Consider the following 21,334-nt stretch of genomic DNA (forward strand, 5'->3'; position numbering starts at 1 on the left):
TAAAATTGTCAAAAGAAAATGCAGTATTCTATTGCTGTCATACATATATCAGACAGTGCTCTACTATAGTGTTACAATAATTTAGATTTAAAAGATGCAGTTACTTAAAACAAAACCATACAACAGTTTTCACCACACACACTCACAAAAAACAAATCCATAGCCATTGGTTTGTATTCATTTCTGTACAAAATGAAAACAATTGCCACACTTTTGGAATGTGCATGTGTTGTGTAATTCATCGTGTTTTTTTTAATCAGCAACATTATTGAGACAAGGTAATGCACTGCAGACTTTTCAAATCAACCTGCATTTAAAGTGGATTACCATGTAATGATAATTGAACGAAAAAAACAACAACAACAACCAGATGCGTACTTGATGTTCACTGTGATGGATTACACAGCTCAGGTGAGCTTTCAGAGTCTGTGAGTCGATTATCAAACAGTGTCGCAGTAAATAGAAAAACAATGGCCGCCTAGAACGGTAGGAAAAACACATCCAAACGTCCAAAACTTCACAGCCTGCATTCAAAAGTGGTCAGCAAAAATTACAAAGTATACTTGACTTGTAGTGAAGGAGCTTAAACCTGCAAACATATTACAGTTGAGGAATATAAATGAGCCAAATAAAACGCTGGTATTACAAACCTTTACTGGAATGGAAATAATTATCAAACACATCAACAGACCTTGAACATTGAATTTCTAACTACTGTAATCAGTGTTCTGTGTTAGTGATGACATTGATGCCAGGTACTGTTATTTTATTGTTGTGCTTTTTCTAGAGAACTGTCTGTAAAAGTCATCCTATGTGGAGCCGTGCTTTACGTTTGCAGACGCTTCTGCATTGTTAGCTCTGGCTGGAAAAAGTCTGCACAGATCCTAACCTTAGCTGTTGTTGTTTTTTTTTTTTACTCTGCAGGGCAGCAATGTGGTAGAAGACCAGGACCTGCTGGAGATTGGGATCCTCAACTCGGCCCACAGACAACGGCTCCTTCAGGCCATACGGCTGCTGCCCAGGGTCAGTACTGCAGCTACCAAAACACTCCAACAAGAACATCTCAGACATTGACTTCTGACATCAATTCAGTTTAAGATTTTAATGTTAACATGATACAAATGCAGACAATCTCTTTGTTTGGTATAAAATTCTGCAAATCTCCTGCTCCATCTGTGTGTCCATGTGATATAACTCTGTTCAGGAAAAGGTGCAGTAAGCTATGTATGTTACTGACAATCACAGTATCCAGACTGCATCAAATCAAATGATGCAAAGTAACTGCTCACTCTTTGCCTAAAGTCTAAATCCACATTATCCTGCTTCTGTAAAATTCACACACAGACAAACATATAGACCTACTTGGATCTTTTATTTGTAAGCCAACAGCTGCTTGAAAAAGGGACCAATAGCTGTTGAAATAATAAAAATAAAACAAATACTTACAGACTTACATGAAAGTTCGCTGCTGTATGTTAATATAGGAACGAAAATGATTTTTGTGTGTGTGTTAGAGAGAAAGTAAGATCAAAGGTGTTGAACTGGAGTGAGAGCGGTAAAAAAGGAGTCTGCAGCAGAGTGAAGACAGAAAAGAGAGACTCAGAGATGAGCAGGTTTCACACAGACACAAACTTTGATCTCAAGTCAGCACTTTCCTCTTCTCATCCCCCCTAAATCATTCAAAACACTGTAAAAAAGAAACCTTTAGCTTTTGCCTTCCCTCACACATGTAGACAAACACACGCTCGCGTTAAGGTGAAGGACGTGGGACGTTTGTTTGAAGCACCATAAACTCTGTGAAGCAAATGTGACTAAATGAAAGTGAATGAATGATGTGCTGCACTCTCCTAAGGCACTAACCCCCTGCTGTTGTCGTCCTATTCAGCCCTTTCTGAAAAGTTAGACTTGTGTTTTCTTGTATGCGCTCTATCCAGCTAGAACTTTTGTAGAGAAGTTTTGCTCTATCTTGGAAAAAAATAAATCTCTTTTAGAGCTCAGTAAATGGAATAAATCTTTAATGATCCCCGTGTAGAAATTTGGCTGCTGAAGCAGAATGAAGGCAGAAAAGGAATAAAGTGCAGTGCAGCAACAAAATATACAGAATATACAAACAGAATTCAAACAGCTGTCACGTTATATAAGAATTATGTATGTAGGCTGTAATGTATTTAGCATTTGAACAGAGCGCACAAGCTGTTCTAAGCTACAAAGCTCCAGGTCAAAGGTAATCGACCATATGGCAAAACACACCCAGCATTTCCTCCTCCTCAAAGTGTCTCTTATATTCATGAGAACATGGAGGTAAACAAATTTGTCTCATGAAACTTCCCAAGCAGAAATATGCTCAGTAGTTCAGGATAAAGTCTTGTAAAGAAATGCAGAAATGTGATAAGATCTTATAAGATACAGAATTTGAAACATCACATACCTGTCTGTACTGCAGGTGAGACCAATCGGTTACGATGGCAACAACCCCACCTCTGTGGCCGAGTGGCTGGAGTCGTTGGAGCTCGGAGACTACACCAAGTCTTTCCTCATCAACGGCTACACATCCATGGAGCTGGTCAAGAAGATCTGGGAGATCGAGCTCATCAATGTAAGTCACAAACGTATTTTCACTTCCTACTTCTGCGTGCAGTCCTTAGAAATGCAGAATTTTAAAGGACAAGGCTGGTGAAAGTTTTTCTTGTTGCCAATTAATCACATGAAAAGACCAAAGTTTTGTCTGTGTATCCAAATCCTGATTAATCAGCTGTTGTCCAACATACATTTTATTTATTTTGAGTTGATAGCCACATAAACCATCCTGGTGATGTAAATAATACTCACCAGTGCTTCACATATGTATTAATCCACAGCTGAAAATAGTCCCCGACAATTGCTAAATACTAGCTTGACTTTTGGGAAATTGATAAGCTTTTTTAAAAATAAAACTATATAGTTATATCCTGTCTTGGAACTCCATCAACTTTTTTACACATGTAGATTAGTATACTTTAGTGTTTTTTCTTCCTCAAGTCCCCTGACTTTCTGAAAGTAAAATACTAAATTGCTTTAATTTTTTCATATCTTCATTAGGAAGGAATAGGCTTGGAGTTGAGTGCCACAGACAGTGTAAGGATATAGAAAGTAGATTGTTGGTTTTGGTCGATGACAACTTCAAACAAGGTTTATCTGCCCACTGTACGGATATGACAGATATTTCACTCGCTTGTTATCTTAAACAATTACTTTTTTTCAATCAAGTAATGCAATCTTGATTGAGTTATCCCTCTTATGTCGACATACAGTATTATGTCTTATTGTATATAAATCAGTATGTCAGGTCAGTCATATTAACTTTACTTTAAAGCTGTTTTAAACAAGTTTTTATCTCAAAGCTAGGGTTGGTAATCCTCAAAAAATATTTTATTATAGTTGAAAAAAATATCCTCACATCTTGACAGCAATCACTTAATCAAATGTTCCAACAAAAAAAAAGAAAAATATCCCCTATGTGGCTTTCGCAGGACTGTAATCAACCCCTCCAATCATTTTAATCGGCCCAAATGAATGAATGATTGCTAGACTCAGCAACGTTTTGGAGCTTGTGCTGCTAGCTACTTTCATTGGAAATGATTCCGGAGTGAAAAAAATCGTTCTTACTCTTTCTAGTTTCTCACCCCCAAGCTTTAAATGATGGGTTACTTTGCGATAAAGGAAAGCAGCGGCTTCGTGAGGCTGAGTGCTTGTTGGTTTCTGTCCTCATCCCTCACCTCGGTGGCAGAGAGGATTTGTTTCTCCTACTCAATAAATTAGATGCATAAGCTTTGTCCTCCAAGTCTGAAGTTGATGCGAAAGTTCCCTTTTTGTGATCGATGCAGAGGCCAAACTGAGAGTGCAGAAAGCCCGTCAGGCATCTCTTCTCATTACTGTGCAATTTGTGCTAAGAATGCGAACAGAAAAGAAGTGCATTTTAGATGTCATAACCTTACTGCGTCTTTATTTTTTGGCACATTCTCTATTTAATTCTTGTCATAACAGCTCTCCGTGTTGGTTTAACATTTGCAGTGATAAAAAGCGAGCAGATAGTTTGCAGCTACGTTCCCTTGATTGAATTCTCTCCTCTAAATATCAGCAAAGGTGGACGACAGCAACGTTTGACATTTGAGCTTCTTGTTGTCACAAGTAGTGCAGGTTTATGATTCAACATACAATCTTCAGTAGAGATGGGAGATCTTTTGCTGCAGCCTGATCTCATCGGAGTGATGTGCTCCTTTGATGCTCTGAGTGTAACCAAATCATGCTGGATTGCAGAGGGTGCCCGCCTGTCTGATTTCAATGAGAGGGTGAGAAGAGGAGGGGTGTGTTTTTCCTTCCCAGCGGAGGATAAAGTGATAAAGTGATGAGTGATCAGCTGGAGGAGGTAGAGAGGGAGTTATATAAGCATGTGGGATGCAAGATGTTTCGCAGCGCTGGGGATACCGCCCACGCGCTGCTCTTCTGTGTGAGTGTCTGTATGGGTACGTGTTTCTGCATGCATATGTGCGAAAGAGAAAGTGTTAATACATGCTTTTGTGTTGATGTATCCGGTTTTAAATGCATCACTTTTAAAACATAAACAACATCAATCTTCTTTCTGTTATGGAAAGCAGAACGGTAATGTATCAATGAGGAGAACAAGTATTTTTATACTACAAAATCTTTTCAGTACTTTCATTTAGACCTGCATCTGCATGTTAATAGGAATATTGTATTGCATGAGGATTATGTCTATGAGGATTTCCCTTCTAATTCTGAGTGGAGCTGCATTGCAGTGCAGAGTGAAGCCACTAGAGGGTGCACAAGCAGACAATGAGACCAGAACAATGTTTCCACAGTCTTTTGAGTACTGGATTGTTTTTCAAAGCTACATAAGACCATTCAGACTATATGATACATCAAACTATAACTGTAACAGTTTGATGAAAGCCTGTTCCTGTTTCAGCATCTAAATTGCCCTGTGCACAAAGCAATGTCCATAAAGAAATGTTTATTCTTGATTTGGATGAATTTCTACATTTTTATGGGTCCCTTAACTTCAGAGATCATATTTTGATTTATTTGTTAATTCAAAGGAAGGTTCCTGGACTGAACATTGCAATGTATGAGTGGGTAGAAATAATTGATCACAATTACTTGCGAGCATAACATAGATAAATGTATTACAAGACCTTTAACTATGAGAGCCTCCGACAAAAGCTAACGCAATATATACATATATAATACATGAAACCTTTGATATGTTTACTGTTTACAAAAGGAAAAATGTTAAAGGAAACCTAAGATGCAGATTATATTTTGCATAAAGCAGAGCTTTTCTTCTAAAATTGCTTTACTCGATTTGTTCTAGTTTGCCAACAAATGCAACATTTGGGAAAATGAAGAAAAATATCATGAAAATATTACACAAGACAATGTCAGGAGTAACCTTATTGTTAAAAAAAAAAATTCAGGATCAACACACAGTAGAAATGTGTCAGATTTAGCCAGACGCTTAATGTACATCTGCAGACCCTGGTCAGGTTGATGTCACATTAAATGAAACAAAGACATACAAAACAACATCATTCGTAAAAGATCCAGTTCAAAGAAACACAGTCGAGTCATCCCTACGTTTGACTGAGCTTTTTGACTCTCCAGCATTAACATTCCTTCAAAATGAGACTCTCAGGCCTTAACCGACTCAGTAATCTGTTTTTGCTTAGAGAGTCCTCTCGTCAGTGCTCAGCAGGTACATCCAATAATTCAAAATGTGTCAACAGAATAGCAAACAATTTAACACGTATGGAGAATGAAGTTAGCAATAAATGAATAATAAAGGAATATTTACGTCAGTGGAGCATTGATGTCCAGAGGAAATATCCCTGGAGAAAAACACCAGCTTATAAACTCAACACAATTTACCTTTAAATAACTCAGCGTCTTGTTTTTTCATTATAATAAATATAGTACAACATTTCATAGTTATGTCCAGAAATCATCCTGGGGAATTATTAGAAACACATGGGACTCCTTAAATAAAAGTTACTCAGCTCTCACCTCAACTTCCAAAATCTTTGGGACAAATTTGAATGCTGACTATGAACTGCATGGATGTAATGTTCAGGTGTCTACATACTTTTGACCATGCACTGCATCCCTTTGAAGCTCATTGGATGAAGTGGTCATGCATGTAAAAAAGTGTGTGTGTGTGTGTGTGTGTGTGTGTGTGTGTGTGTGTGTGTGTGTGTGTGTGTGTGTGTGTGTGTGTGTGTGTGTGTGTGTGTGTGTGTGTGTGTGTACTGTACAAGTTGCCTTCATGACTTTGTGCCACTGCAGTAGTACACTGTCACTGAAGTAGTCTCTGGGGTAATGGAGATGTCTGAGAGAGAGAGAGAGAGAGAGAGAGAGAGAGAGAGAGTGTGTGTGTGTGGAGAGAGATATTGTAGTGGGAGAATGAAGTAGAGGGATGTGGGGACGGACAAATAGATGAGGGGATGGAGAAAGAGAGATAAAAGAGGACAATGTGTCTTTTCAAAATGTAATTTGTTGGCTGCTTTCATGTAATCACCAGATAATCGCTATGGGCAACAGATGCTGTGGTGTCCAGGGAGACATGGGAGGACAAGTGTGTGTGTGTGTGTGTGTGTGTGTGTGTGTGTGTGTGTGTGTGTGTGTGTGTGTGTGTGTGTGTGTGTGTGTGTGTGTGTGTGTGTGTGTGTGTGTGTGTGTGTGTGTGTGTGTGACTCTCAGGTTTACATCATCAGAGTTGAATGACTCATCTGAGTTACACCTGATCCAGGTTAACTTTTACATTTAGCACACAAGAAGAATATTAGCAGACTATTCCAGTTACATTTTGTTTCCGTTGTCCTTTTGACCTTCATTCATTTATTTCCAACATATTATCTTTATCTTCTACATTTATTTTAAATCAGAGGCCAGTTTTCAACAAGATACAGGGGTCCCAAAATACAGAGCTTATTTTATTATTTGGTCAAAATAACATCTAGAGTAAAAAGTTGTTAATCTCATGACAATAATTTTCACGTCCTATTATATACATAACTATAACAGTGTGAATATCTTTGATTGTATTTAAAGTAGGTAGAGGTAGTCAATATGTTTTTAAGGTAACTAAGAAAACTCTGATGCAAAAATCATTGTCATTTCTGAGGAAGCAGGAAACAGATTTGAGATAAGCAAAATTTATTTGATTACTTCTCGGTTCAACTTTGACCCACAGCTACATTCAACTGGTGGTTTGTTTGAAACCTGTAGGATGATGTTTCTTGCCAGACTTCTTCTTATTCTTTCATCCCACAACTCAACTGTGTCAGTGTCGTTTCTATTATTACTGATGGAAATTATGGCCAAAACTACAAAAATAAGACTTGTGATGAATCAAAATGTATCCTTTCATTTGTTTTAATGCAAAGGGAACAGTGTCACATCATATAATACTATGTACATAATCACAGTAAGTATAATTAATGTATATATAATTTTCATGCGACAGAAAAAAAAGCTGTGCTGTGTATTTTATATTAGAGTGGGAATTTAAAGTCTCAGCTCCTGAAATGAAGACTCATTAATTTAGACTTTCTATCTTTAAATTATTAAATTAAAATGAATAATTGCTAAGAATTAATTATTAAATATATATGAGCACTGTAAGTAGGCACATACTGCTTATAATCTGAGTTTTTATTTTTACAGTATGCTAAAATAAAACTAATTGCAGTCCACTGAATGTACTGAGCCAATTTGCCTCAACTTATGGTGCTAACAGGATAGGGAGCAAATTAGTAAGTGACTGTTTAATTAGCAATACATTTTTGATTAATTCATGAAGTAAAGTATGAAACATTTGGTGGATACCACGGTCCAAATTATTATTGTCTTACATGTTTTCCTGTCAGATGGAGTAAACAGTCTGGCAGCAGTTTTTGAACATCTTTATCTTAAGTGAGCTTCTTTTTAAGCTGCTTTTTGCCCTTAATTTCCCCCTGAAAGACAAACTAATTTAGAGTGCCATGTTAGGTACTTTAAAATGTAATAATGACAAGTAATTATAACTCCATCAGCCTGCTTTTAATATCACAAGTCTCCTGGTAAAATCTGTCAGTGTGTTCTAAAGAATAATTTACTCTCACAATCTTTGCTTAATAAAGCTTCAGACCTCAACACAGGCTGTGAAAAAAAAAGAAGGTATTTAAAAGTTTAGAAGACTGTCTGTAAAACCTTATACATTTTTTGATTGGCCATACGATAACCTTTAGTTGGTGCATTGGGGGAAGTTAGGTAAATGCACTATACTGAAGCTGCATACAAACACAAGAATGAATAAGACATTTGATTTGCAACATAAAAAATGAACAAGGATCAGACAATATTTATTCTAATATCCAACGGCATGCTTAATGTTTCATAATTAATTATTGTTTGAAGTGTCTCTCTTATCCAGTCGTAGATAAACAGACCCCTCATATACACATTCATTTCCCTGCAGTGCAGTGAGCTGCAGACACATCATGTATGAATCCACATGGTGGTGCTGCAGCCTCTCACTTCAGTCAGACCACCTTGTATTCAAGAAATTACAACAACAAAAAAAATGCGTCAAGCCTGCAAAAAAAAAAAGAAATGCTCTCATTTCAAGTGAGGCCTCCGAGAGACAAGAACGAAGCACTTAGAAATGGATTTCGTTTTGGAAAGCCACGTTCACAACGGTGAAGTGCAGATAGTTTCCGGTCCTCTGGGAACAATTCACTTAATGTTTTCTAGATGAGTGGACCCTGATATCAGATAGGAGGAGTGTGTGTGTGTGTGTGTGTGTGTGTGTGTGTGTGTGTGTGTGTGTGTGTGTGTGTGTGTGTGTGTGTGTGTGTGTGTGTGTGTGTGTGTGTGTGAGTGTATATTTAATGTGGCGCTGTAAATAGGGAGCATATGATTGATGGTCTGAGATTAAGGGATGTGTTTTTTCTTTGTCGTTACCAAACTTTTCTTGTTTTTGACCCCTTAATATAAAGCATCATCTCATTGCTTCCCTTTGTTATGGGTTGCATGTCTATATTGTGAGGTATTTTTCCCCTCTCAGATTATTTATTTAAATACTTTTTGAGGGCTGAAAGAGATAAATTACAGTATTTCCTAAAAAAAGAAGCAAAAATTTGAAAAATGTACATAATTTTGTTGTTAGTTTATAGTTTTTCTTATTTTCTTAGCTGGCAAAATCATCTTATGACCCACTAGATTAATCTCACAAAGTCCATGTAGGGTCCTATCCTCCAGGTTAGGAAGGGCTGCTTTGAGCACACTATGTATTGTTTTAATGGGTTGTGATGCAGACAAAGTTATATTGTAGTATGTGAAAAATAAATGTTGTGACAGCGATATAATGTCATAATTAAGTAAAAAACATAAAATAACCAGATAGTTAAGGGCTAATCGATATTTGACAGATCAACGTTCCTGATCGGGTCAAATCCTGACTGAACAATGTTGCCTAAAAGTAGTTCTGCTCATTGATTTGAAAAATAACCTTCAATCATCTAATACAGTAGTTCCCAACCTTTTTCTCTTATGTCTGATTAAAGTGAAGCAGTGTTAAGTTGCAACACCTTGAGGTTCCATATAACTATGAGTTGTGAGAAGTTCTGCCAAATAAGTGATGTGCACTTATCAGACTCTTTAATTTAAATCATTACAGTCATTACTAAAGAAAAGTCAGAGAGAGCTGCTGGGAAAAAAATAGAGAAATGTGTGAAGCAGGAATATATATATTTGTCATTTTAATTATATTTCTTCACTAGTGGGCAGATAACTGAAGGTATTTGTTTTGTAGTGTAGCCAATTTAATGTATATATAAATGTAATTATTATTAATGATGAATTAACACCTGAGTAGTGATTTTATGTTGTAGCTGGTCAAGGTGGAGTCAAATATACTACTTTTACATAATCTGTATGTTTCATATTTTATAAACTGATATGTAAAATCATAATCTCTAAAGTTACTATTAATGAGCGGTCTGATAAGTGTAGTGGAGTAAAAACTACAATACTCCCCTCCAGAATGTAGTGAAGTAAACAGTATAATAAAATATAAATACTCAAGTAAAATACAAGAGCCTAATCATCGTACTTCAGGGCAGTACTTGAGTAAATATACTCAGTTACTTTCCACCACTGTGTTTCCTATCTTATTGACCATCTAACAACCTCTCCTTTGCTTCATCATGTCTGTATCTGACAAGTCAATGCCTGGTACTGTGTGCTCACTTTGTGTAGGTGTGTGTGTGGGTGTTTACATATGTGTGTGTGTGTGTGTGTGTGATTCACCCACGGGTCCTAACTTGTCCCTGCATTCCCCATTATTATTGAAACATGCCACTTCAAGAGGTATTCACACTCAAAACTGGGAATGTGTTCTGAAAAGCTCAAAATGACTAACTCTGTGTGTGTGTGTGTGTGTGTGTGTGTGTGTGTGTGTGTGTGTGTGTGTGTGTGTGTGTGTGTGTGTGTGTGTGTGTAAATGTGTGTGTGTGTGTGTGTGTGTGTGTGTGTGTGTGTGTGTGTGTGTGTGTGTGTGTGTGTGTGTGTGTAACTGTACGAGGGGTCCAAAATAAATTGAGGACAGTCATGAGAGTTCAGCCTTTTCTTCTACCGCTTGTACTCGGTTGCCATGACGGCTACTAGTTACCATAGAGACTAGAGATATGTGCACTTGGTATAAATGAAATGTGTTTATGTGTGTGTGTGTGTGTGTGTGTGTGTGTGTGTGTGTGTGTGTGTGTGTGTGTGTGTGTGTGTGTGTGTGTACTGGATTGCCTTTTCCTGACACAATTCCAAATAATTCCTGTGTGTGTGTGTGTGTTTGTGTGTTTGTGTGTGTGTGTGTGTGTGTGTGTGTGTGTGTTTGTGTGTTTGTGTCATGTTCCTGTGCTTATCACCTTCTTTGTCACCTCTCCAAATGGACAGATTGTCTCACATCCCAACACCAGATGGTTCCTGCCTTCGTTAGACACTGCAGGATTAAACCCTATAGATCATACAATAAGACCTACACATACACACACACACACATGCATTCACACAGATGCTTCCATAGCTCCGTTACTTCATTTACTCAATCACAGATTTATGAGTTTTCACACCTTAAAAAGGCGTTAACATGTAAGAGATATGTATGCGACTTACGGCTGTCACGCACTTGTATCACCGAGTACTGAAGGTTTTCATGCATGTGCGATGTGTTGAAATGTGCGATGATACAGTACACGTACAGTATGTGTGAAACATTTTTTTGAAAACAATGAGTAGTATCTTTGGTGTGGGTGGATTTGCCTCAGGACTGCAGTGTACTTCACCGTCCCTTCCTGCTGAATTCGCTCTCCTGCAGCCTTATTTGGCGTTTGCACTTCCCATTGTAGCCCTCACCGTGCTGGAGATAGTGTGGGAGGTATCGGGAGATAATGTGTGTGACCCCCCCCCCGAACACACCCTGAACCGGTGGCTCAGTAGTGCTGCTGTGGAGCTGTAGCCGCTGGTCTGCTGCTTCACAATCAACAACTGTTGGACGTGAGAATTACTGACTTTCACCAACTCGTTTTACTTCTTTCTCGTTTGAATTCTGAATTTGGCAAGCTTAGCTCAAGTTTTTGCGTTTGTGTTAGAGCTTTCTATCATATAACATCATCTTCATCAGCTGATTGCGAGGTCAACATAAATGTTAAAGCTAAAATATTGAGCCTACATCGATTAAAAGTCTTCAAACAATTTCAAGACAATTGGAATGGAGATCTTGTGACATGATCAAGAACTCCAGGAAAGCATCTAAATGGAACTGAAGTAGAGATACAGGTGCATTTGTAATTCTTACATTAACACTTAAAGGTATATATTCCTAAATTATAGTCTGTCATAGAGATATTTAATAGTGTTCCTCAGAGAGGAGGCAATAAGGATGAGTCATGCACTATCTTTGGTTTTTCTCTTACTGGATCACATACGTAGACTTGTAAAAGACAGAAATAGTCAGAATGACGTCAAGCTTTGTGGATTGGATTTCATATATGTGACACTTGCAGTGGCACGGATACGAATATCTATACTATAACATGCGCATGTTTTTAATGCACCAAACACACACAGCCACTGGTGTGGTCCCAGTTGTGTCCTGGAGTTAGCTGACAGATTTCTAAAAAGCACAAGTAAGTGAGGAAGATTTGCAACCACGTTTCATTGTTTACCCAGATGAGGATATTTGATTGTTATGAAATAGTCTTCATGTATGTTACGCAAGCCTGCTCATTGATGGCGTTGCTCTAAAGTACACGAGTCCAAAAGTGGGAGTTCTTTTGCCCTGAGCTGTTGTCTGCCAAATATTTAAACCTGTCTGTATCTGTATGTGAACAGAAAATGTGATTCCTTTGAAATTCACTTCTAACATTGTAAAGCGGAAGGTCCTATTTTGGGCGTCTGAAAGGTTTCCAGAAGTAATAGTCCCATTCATTTCCTTCAGACACAATGTTCGGTGACTTACGGTTGGAGCACTTCCAAGGCTTGGATGTGCTCCAAAATATAATGATGAAAAAAAAAAACTGTCCTTGTTAATAACAAAAATGAGCAGCTGCGTTATACAATATGAGGTTCTTTCGTATAAATATCAAAGGCACAAGCTTGTGTTCATAGAAACGTAACAAAGATTCCCAGTGAGCGGAACCTGACAATAACGTTTTGTAGAAAGATTGAGCTCCATCTTTGGATTCTGGGTAAATTTGTTAACTGTTGTGAGCTGTTTTGAGCCAAATTAGAACAACAACATGTTTGGTTTGGCCTCTGTCTGGCTTCTTCTCCGCAGTGACATTGAATAAGGCTGATTGTTATTGTACTTTGAGCTATTCGGCATCCCAAACTGACTCTTACCTTATACTCAGATGATGATCATGAAGGATGTATTTTAGGCAATAGCAGACATTTAGCTTATCTTAGCACAAAAACTGTTTCTGTCCAAATGAAAACGTTGAATTAGTAGGGGAAAAAATATTTCTGCTGGTATTTTATGTAATTTAATTTTATGTCGTTGTAATGATGATAATAACTGTTGAACTATCTCAACTAATTCTTCACACAAACAACATATTTCCACTCGTTGTGAACCAGCACGAGCTTGTCTCTGTAGAGGCCCAGCGTCTCCATAGTGACGAGATGGAGAGGAGGAGGAGGAGGAGGAGGGGGGGGGGGAATGTAAACTGGGTAGAGAGAGAGAGAGAGAGTGTGTGTGTGTAGAGAGAGAGAGAGAGGGAGCGTGCTCAGGCAGAGACATGTAGGAGATGTAGTCTGGCTGCCGCAAGCTGAAGAAAGAGGAGGAGTTGGTGAGCGCTGAAAATCTGCAGAGTGCGAGTGCGAGAAAAAGGGAGACAAAAGCTGTTGGTGAGGAGGCGAAGGAGTAAAGCTAAGGAAGCTTCTTTAAGACAGAAGAGAAGAAGAAGCGGAGGAGAAAGACGAACTTGTCTTTGACAGAAAGACAGCAACGGGAAAGAGCACAAAGAGTGTGAGAAAATTAAAACACAGGAGGAGAAAGAGGAGCGCAAACTGGAGAATAATCAACCTTTCATTTGGAATAAGTCCAGTCTTGAGGAGAGGTAGGTAACCATGCTGATACACAGGACCGGGACTGAGTGATGAGGAAAAAATAGGGATGTCTGTTAAAAGAAAGAAAGAGAAAGAAAGAAAGAAAGGACACGATCATGAGCCATTGATTCCTTTTATTCTTCGCTTGCTGTTTTATTCATGCATCTTTCATGCTCAGCGAGGCTGTGGTGATCACAACGGACCAAACTCTTCCATAGCGCTCCATCAACACTGCTGACTAGGCTGATTTTCTGGCAGTGTGACTGCGTGCGCAGGAGTAAAAGATAAATGTTTTTGTGCATCTAGATCGTGGGAGTCTGTCCTCGAGCCACCTGAGAGTCTGAGCTCAGTGTTTTAAGCGGCGAGGCATCCAGTCATCCATCCATCATTTAAGAAAACTTAAGTGTCATTTTCCACAAGTATCCTAATACGACAGCGAGTCGTATCTTTTTCTTTTAGTCTCTTTCCTGTAGATTTATGCTTATGAATCTTTGACCAAATTTGAATCACGTTACCTCTTCAGTCGCATTGGATTTACTCAGATGGTAATAACTTCCCTTGACATTGTGTACTGGGTGTATGTTTGGTTTTAAGAAACTTGATAAAGCTCTAGTATTTGAACGCATCACAAGTTTAAATCCCAAATCATGTTGCCTCTCAGAGCATGCCAATCCTTTTTTTTTTTTTTTTTGTAGTTCCAGATTGAGTCAAGTGAAGCAGAGAAAAAAAAAGAAAGAAAAAGGCTATTACTACTACAGTTAAACCCACTCAAATCCAATCGCTGCCCTAATTTGTGTCCCATCCTCATTTGCATGCACTAACGTAATCTTAGACGATGGCAAGAGAAGAGGAATCTGGGACGAGACGGAGAAAGAGTATAGTTGCTTAAGAGCGGGATGTTGTTAGTTTGTAAGAGTCTGTGCAAGCTTAAGGCTGATGTTAACACCAGTACGTATTTAGGTGAAAATCACAATGTGTGGGGGAAACGTTAAACATGAATTAGCACATGGAGGCTTATCCGCTGTGATTTGATGACTGTTTTCAGGTTTTTCATCTTTTTATAGACCTATTTTCTTCCTTAAGTGACTCATCCATTTAAAGAAACAGCAGTGACTACCAAATCATTTTTTCCTCCTCTTCAGCTGAAGGCTTCCTGACTTTGTCTTTAGTTACTGGAAAGAAAGAGTCAAACAGGCCGGATGATAAGTTGATATTTCCTAGCCTGTTTGGACTTGTATTGCAAGCACTGATGATGGGAAAACAGCAGTTAAAGAGCAAGACTGGAGCGGAAAGTGAGCGAGGACCTTGCAGGAGGTAAATAGAGGGACAGAATGAGACAGGTCCCAGCAGGACAACGGGAAGAGAAGTGTATGTCTTCACCCAGCTGTTGAAGAACAGCCCGGACGGAACAGAAAGATTGAATTGGAAGTCCTGTCAGATGCTTTTTTACCTCAGACGCTGGTCGATCAATCATAATCCAGCCTCTTGTTCATCGGGTCGGCACAGCGATAGATTCCCCCCTCAGTGACCGGCATTAGTCGGTAGGCGACCAGAGAAACCGCAGCGTGATGGATGATGCTGAGGGAGACGTTTCACAGACAAAAACATACAGCGACTGAAGTATTGACGCTAAGGTTTTGAGTTCTAAATTCATGTTATGCCACCCTCCTAGTTTGGTTAACTACCGTATCGATCTTCTTTTTTAAGCGAAGTTTTCGAATGATTCACAGCGTTAACAATTCTATTTCACACCAATTTTACCTGAGCACGGAAGAGTTTATTTTTAAAGGGATGACATCTTATTTTGAGACTTAACTGGGGTACAAACAGGAACACAGACCTTAATTCAGCTGATTTTACCAGAAACTTTTATTCTCATAGGCAGGTTAAGTGAAGTAGCCGAGGCTTAGAGTCTGGGGATTGTCTGTGTGCTTTATGTATGTGTGCTTTATGTATGTGTGCTTTATGTAAGTGTGTATAAACATCAGCGTGGCTGCTTGAATGACCTCAAAGCATCAGGGACATTGCATCTTGCTTTAGGTTTATATATAGCCTCTACAGCTTTGACCTCACTATTGGCTGCTTCTAATATTTGGCTACATTTACACCGCTGCTCTGATGTGGCTCTGATTTATTTAGATGTTTGGAAATATCTGATACCGATCACAAGCAGGCTATTTGTAACTTGAAACTTAGACTCGTTATTATGTAAGTGTTTACTAAGTAGAGGCTTAGGGTAAACAAAATCAAAATAGGTCGCACCACTCAAATGCGTTCATATGCAGAGATTAGCTTCTATATATCTAAATATTTATACCCAACAACTGACAGGAGTAACTGCGCAACAGTACCCTAGAATAGCCTTCAGAGCTAAAGATGGCTAGCTAATGTGTGACAGAGATTGAATAGTAGGGGGTATTATGAATTATGGTCAATAGAACTCTTGATCAAAATACTGCTTAATACCAATTTCTGTGATTTTATATCACAATTGACAACAATTATCGCACTATATCATAGATTACAATATGTTATCCAAATATCCGTGGGATAGATCTGTTAATGTTCGCATTAACAGATCTATCCCACTCACTGTAAACTGCAAGAACAACACTAAATCTCAAACTCTAATTTCTATATGTATATATATATAAATAAATGAATAAATAAAACATGTGTATTAGCAGTCAGGTTTATTATATTGATTTTCCCCCTCCAAAACTGTAATTTTGCCTGCAGCTGGTGATGTTACAATGACTTTATTTAGTTGATAGCTGTTCATTGGACAACTCTCCTGATGTTTCATAGAAACCAATTTACACATCACATACATTTTAATTGTGCACTAATTGAAAAGGAGCTCGTAATAAATTTAGTAAGGACTTCACAAACAAAATTAGAAATGAATTGCTGGTGCACCACAATTCTCTTTTGTCAGAAGATCGGACAAACACGTTCATTATATTTACGTTGGACACTGATAAACCTCCTTTTATCGAAATAATGACGCAATTTTAATCACTAACTAATAAATATGAGGAGGGAATTATCACTTAAAACACCACTGGTTACTCCTTTATGTGATTCACTGGGAATCACAAAGGCGTTACGCTGCATGGTGCCGTCCAAAGCTGTCTGTCAGCAGAGAGTTCACAGATGCACATATGGCCGCTACAAGCATCCCATTAACCCCATCTTGTATCCGTAGCCTTTTCCTCAACAGATAGTGCATGCACTGTAGGTTCCACACATCACCGACTCTGACCGCGAGCAGCTGTTGTATATGAACCTTACTCTACCTCTGGTGTGCAAGGTACCAAACAACAACAACGCAAAACATCAGTCCACTGGGCTTTCTCCCCCTCTCTGTTGCTATGTCAACCTTAACTGCGTGATGTCATGTGGACATGCACAACATGCAAGCTTCATGGGTCACACATAGGGTCGCATATACACATGATCGACAAAAAGCATCTACAAAAAATAAATTTAAGCCTTAAGATCTATAATAAAAAGTGTCAAATGTATCATTAGTGGTCAAAGATCTGCATCTTTAATTGATCTTATCTTGTGGATCTGTGAAATTGAGTATTAATCAATTTTCATAATTTGTTCTGTGTCCTGCAATTGAAGCTTTTCTACATTTAACACTTGCATTTTTTGTTTGTAAAGACTGAAGGTGGATAAACTCTTTGAAGCACCCACACCCAGATAATACTGTACTCATAAACATACACACACACACACACACACACACACACACGGATGGATGTTCACACACACACACACACACACAGCCCGAAGCCTTAGGAGAGCTTGTGCTCCTCTGTGGTGTAAAAATCGGTTCCATCTTGGGGCTCTGAAGTATTTATTAACCCAGAAAAATATCATACACCATTTCCTCTCTCGTCATATTGGCAATTCAATTCGTGAGCTCCTCTGTGTGTGGCAAAGTGTTTGTGTGTGTGTGTGTGTGTGTGTGTGTGTGTGTGTGTGTGTGTGTGTGTGTGTGTGTGTGTGTGTGTGTGTGTGTGTGTGTGTGTGTGTGTGTATGTATGTATGTGTGTGCAGCGTCAAAGCTTTGACAGATCTTGCTTCAACCTTGATCCTGCAGCACTTGGCAATGTTTGCACACACACACACACACACACACACACACACACACACACACACACACACACACACACACACACACACACACACACATATACACAGCCTGTGCTTCTAGTCATAGTTACAGTTCTTGTGCTATTAATGGAGATATATTTGTCTCCATGTAGGCAGGCTCATTAACGGCCTGCTCTCATTGGCTGCCGGTTCTGTCCACACCGAAACAAGCCTTCCTATTGGTCCCTCTTGGAAATATTTTTTAGCAATACTCCCCTCCGCTCTCTGGTTGCTAGGCAACCGGTGGTCTCTGGTTTCACTCCGATGCCCCCCCCGGTCGCAATGTAGTGTGTATGTATATATATTGCTGTATATATGAGCGGCTGTGGTTCTATACAGAGCAAAACGACTTCACTGTCATGAACCCAGCCTAGTTGCTTGCTTTCTGAGGGTTATTCAATATGTGTGTGTGTGTGTGTGTGTGTGTGTGTGTGTGTGTGTGTGTGTGTGTGTGTGTGTGTGTGTGTGTGTGTGTGTGTGTGTGTGTGTGTGTGTGTGTGTGTGTGTGTGTGTGTGTGTAGTCTGCTGAGAGTTCAGGCAAATCAATACTCATCGTTCCAGGCGAAAAAGCTCCACCTCCAAACAACACACACATTAAGTGAGGGATGGAAGCGACATGGAAGGTGGCTGGCTGTGATTAAGTATTCAGCGTTAGAAAATGTCAATAATCAGGGTGAAAAATGAGCCGAGCGTTGTTGCTGTAAAATGTCTCTGCTTTCACACTCAGCATGTGCTGTGCTCATTATCCACATTACACCAATGCTTTCCTATAACAAAACCCATTGATTGCAAGATGGAAGCTAGTTTCTTAGCTAACAGATTAAGTGCCACTGCTCAGACATGATTATTGGATAATGTTTGTTCTCAAATTTACATTTTCTTGCTGAAAGTCACTTCATATGCCCATAGTGCAGTACTTATATTAATCAACTGGGGCTGTTGGAGTACAAATTGCCTCAGCAACCCCCTTAATGTTTGACCAGCCACCAACCCAATTCAGGACAATTTTCTCGTAAAGTGGCAATCTTGACGATTTTCATTTAAATAAATGTCTGTTTAATCACTATCTCTGGCTGAAGGAGGTAACACAGTCGTGATTGAGCCTATAGGCTACTGATGAAAGTATTGCCATATTTATATATTACAAACTAGATGCCTTTGGAAACATTCCCGAAAAGTATTATCGTTTTTCTCCGCTGTATAAACACAAAAATCCAACTATGCACACAAATCAGAAAAATAACATGTTGGTATGAAATTGCGCACACAGACCAAAACTCCAGACTTCATCGGTTTCATTCAAATAGAAATTCTAAATAAACCAGGACAAAAATCACTTTAAAATCCTAATCCTTTAAAAAAGAATAATCTAGAAATCTAATCCCCCAATATTACAATCTTTATGTTATTTAAGGTCTTCTTTACACTGCCGAGTATGTCATTCTGATGGATATAACTAATCCTCTTTAAGTGTAGTACAAGTTTTGAAAAGAAAAAGTCAAATTTGAGATATTTAGTCCAAAAAACAACAACCGTAAAACCCCAGATCTTCGAAAACATATCAGCGGACGTGACCTTGATGTCCTCAATAGCCACAGCCTTGTATTCACCCTCTAGGACTGACACAGACATGGACTATTTGCGGATCAATATTAACCATTCAATTGGCCTGTAATGTATTCTGACCTGGGCAATTTAAAGAAACCCTACGCCAGTGATTCTTTGATCTGGAAAAATCGATTTGAGGATTCTTCAAAGGGTTGAACCCTAAACCGCACCATTAGCAGACGGGCGCCCGAGGGGCTTCAGAGGTCTGTTGATATCACAGAGGTCACAACCTCTTAGTCTACAGGGGAGAGGTTATTGGTCTTATTGACAAGAGCCTGGAGAAAAGGTAGATACACACAGCGAAAGCTAGGAAACAAAGATGGACCAATCACATGCAGTTGCCAAGGCTGAAGAGAAGAAAGTCTTTAATGTGCGACTGCGGCGCCTCTTCTTCTATTAGGCCAAGTCACTGACACACTCACTCTATTTATTCTCTCGGACTGTCTTTTTCTCTTTAAGCCTCTCCTTCTATCATCTGGATATAGCGCGATCAGGAGTGAAAAGAAGGACAAAGTGGGAGAGACGAGACAAGGGTAGATGATGAGAGGTAATTCGAGGTCAGGGGGAATCAGAATATGGACAGAGAGGGAAAAGGGAAGGCGGTGAAAGGGATATTTAGGCAAGTCAATGTAGATTAAACTGGAGCAGACAGACTGATGAAAGCGTTTTCAGTCCTTCTCCCTCTCCGTCATTAAAACTACGTGCTAGCTTGAGCACAGACAGTGACTGGACTGTTGGTTCCCTCGCTGGGTTTTACGCTCCAGTGAGCCGACAAGCTTCCAAACTCCCCTCCAGTAGGAAACAGAGAAAAGGCTTTTTGTCTCCGCTGTCCTGCTGGAGAGAGGTCGTTGTCAATGTCCACCAATCACTGACGCTTACCACTTACCCCTCATTGTTGCACTGCACTTGCAAAATATGTCTTTTTTTGTCGCAGATGTCGCCATCATTCTGTGGTTCTTAAAGAGGTCAGCGTGTTCTAAAGGATCTTCTTGGAAGGTTTATACAAATTCAGCATCTTGAACGAGGGCGATGTTGTGCTTATGATTCGTTTCTAAATGAAATAACTCAGAAGGTTGAACAGTTTACATGCATACACGTATTTAAATTGCAAAGAAACCCTATTATTTGTTTATTTTATGTGGTAAAGTGACAGCAGCCTACAGAGAGGACATGGCTGTGAGAAAACACAGCTTCCGTTACCAGCGTGTGTGGCGGCTAATACGGCTAATCAAGCCCGCTCAATCTGGGCTAACGGGACTGTTAACAGGATTAGTGCATTGATCGACACACACACACACACACGAGACACAAAAATTGCAGCCGAGCCAGATACCGGAGACAAAAAGTGTCCCAAATCACTTAATACTAGGGTAATAAAATCAAGACCGGAGGGTAATAAGTAAGACTCATCTAGCCACTCAGTTACAAGAGAGAGGTACAGAAGAGAGACATGAGCAGGGAACGTATGAGATCATGTCAACTCTACCAGCTCTCTGAGTTGGTTCGAATAGAGTTGAGCTCAAATGAACGAGTGGTTAGTGCGATAGCAATGGATAGAAAAAGAGGACAGGGGTGCAGAGGTGTGTACGCTGGGGTGGCTCAACACTTTTCCTGTCGGTGTATGCAGCTGCTATGAATATAATTTAAATGCAAATGGGGCGATACTGCAGTCAAGCATCACAGAGAGAGTGAGAGCGTGAGTCTGTGTTTTAACAATAATGGTCGGGTTGCATTCACATTCTCATCCATTCAGGGATAACAATATAATCTTCTTCTCCGGGGCTCCGAAACAGCTGTTTGTGTGTGTGTGTGTGTGTGTGTGTGTGTGTGTGTGTGTGTGTGTGTGTGTGTGTGTGTGTGTGTGTGTGTGTGTGTGTGTGTGTGTGTGTGTGTGTGTGCGCGTGAGATAGAGAGAGAGAGA

The 21,334-nt window shown here is 39.3% G+C and overlaps 1 protein-coding gene across 1 annotated transcript in view; it reads left to right on the forward strand.

Annotated features, from left to right (window-relative positions):
- Window positions 1–21,334, forward strand: part of anks1b (ankyrin repeat and sterile alpha motif domain containing 1B) — a 202,142-nt gene that overhangs the window by 158,421 nt on the left and 22,387 nt on the right. Inside the window, exons 18-19 of the mRNA XM_054624412.1 lie at window positions 925–1,023; window positions 2,444–2,596. Coding sequence (XP_054480387.1) covers window positions 925–1,023; window positions 2,444–2,596 — 252 coding nt within the window. The remainder of the gene's footprint in view (window positions 1–924; window positions 1,024–2,443; window positions 2,597–21,334) is intronic.

This window comes from Anoplopoma fimbria, chromosome 23, assembly GCF_027596085.1.
Source record: "Anoplopoma fimbria isolate UVic2021 breed Golden Eagle Sablefish chromosome 23, Afim_UVic_2022, whole genome shotgun sequence".
NCBI classification, from domain to species: Eukaryota; Metazoa; Chordata; class Actinopteri; order Perciformes; family Anoplopomatidae; genus Anoplopoma; species Anoplopoma fimbria.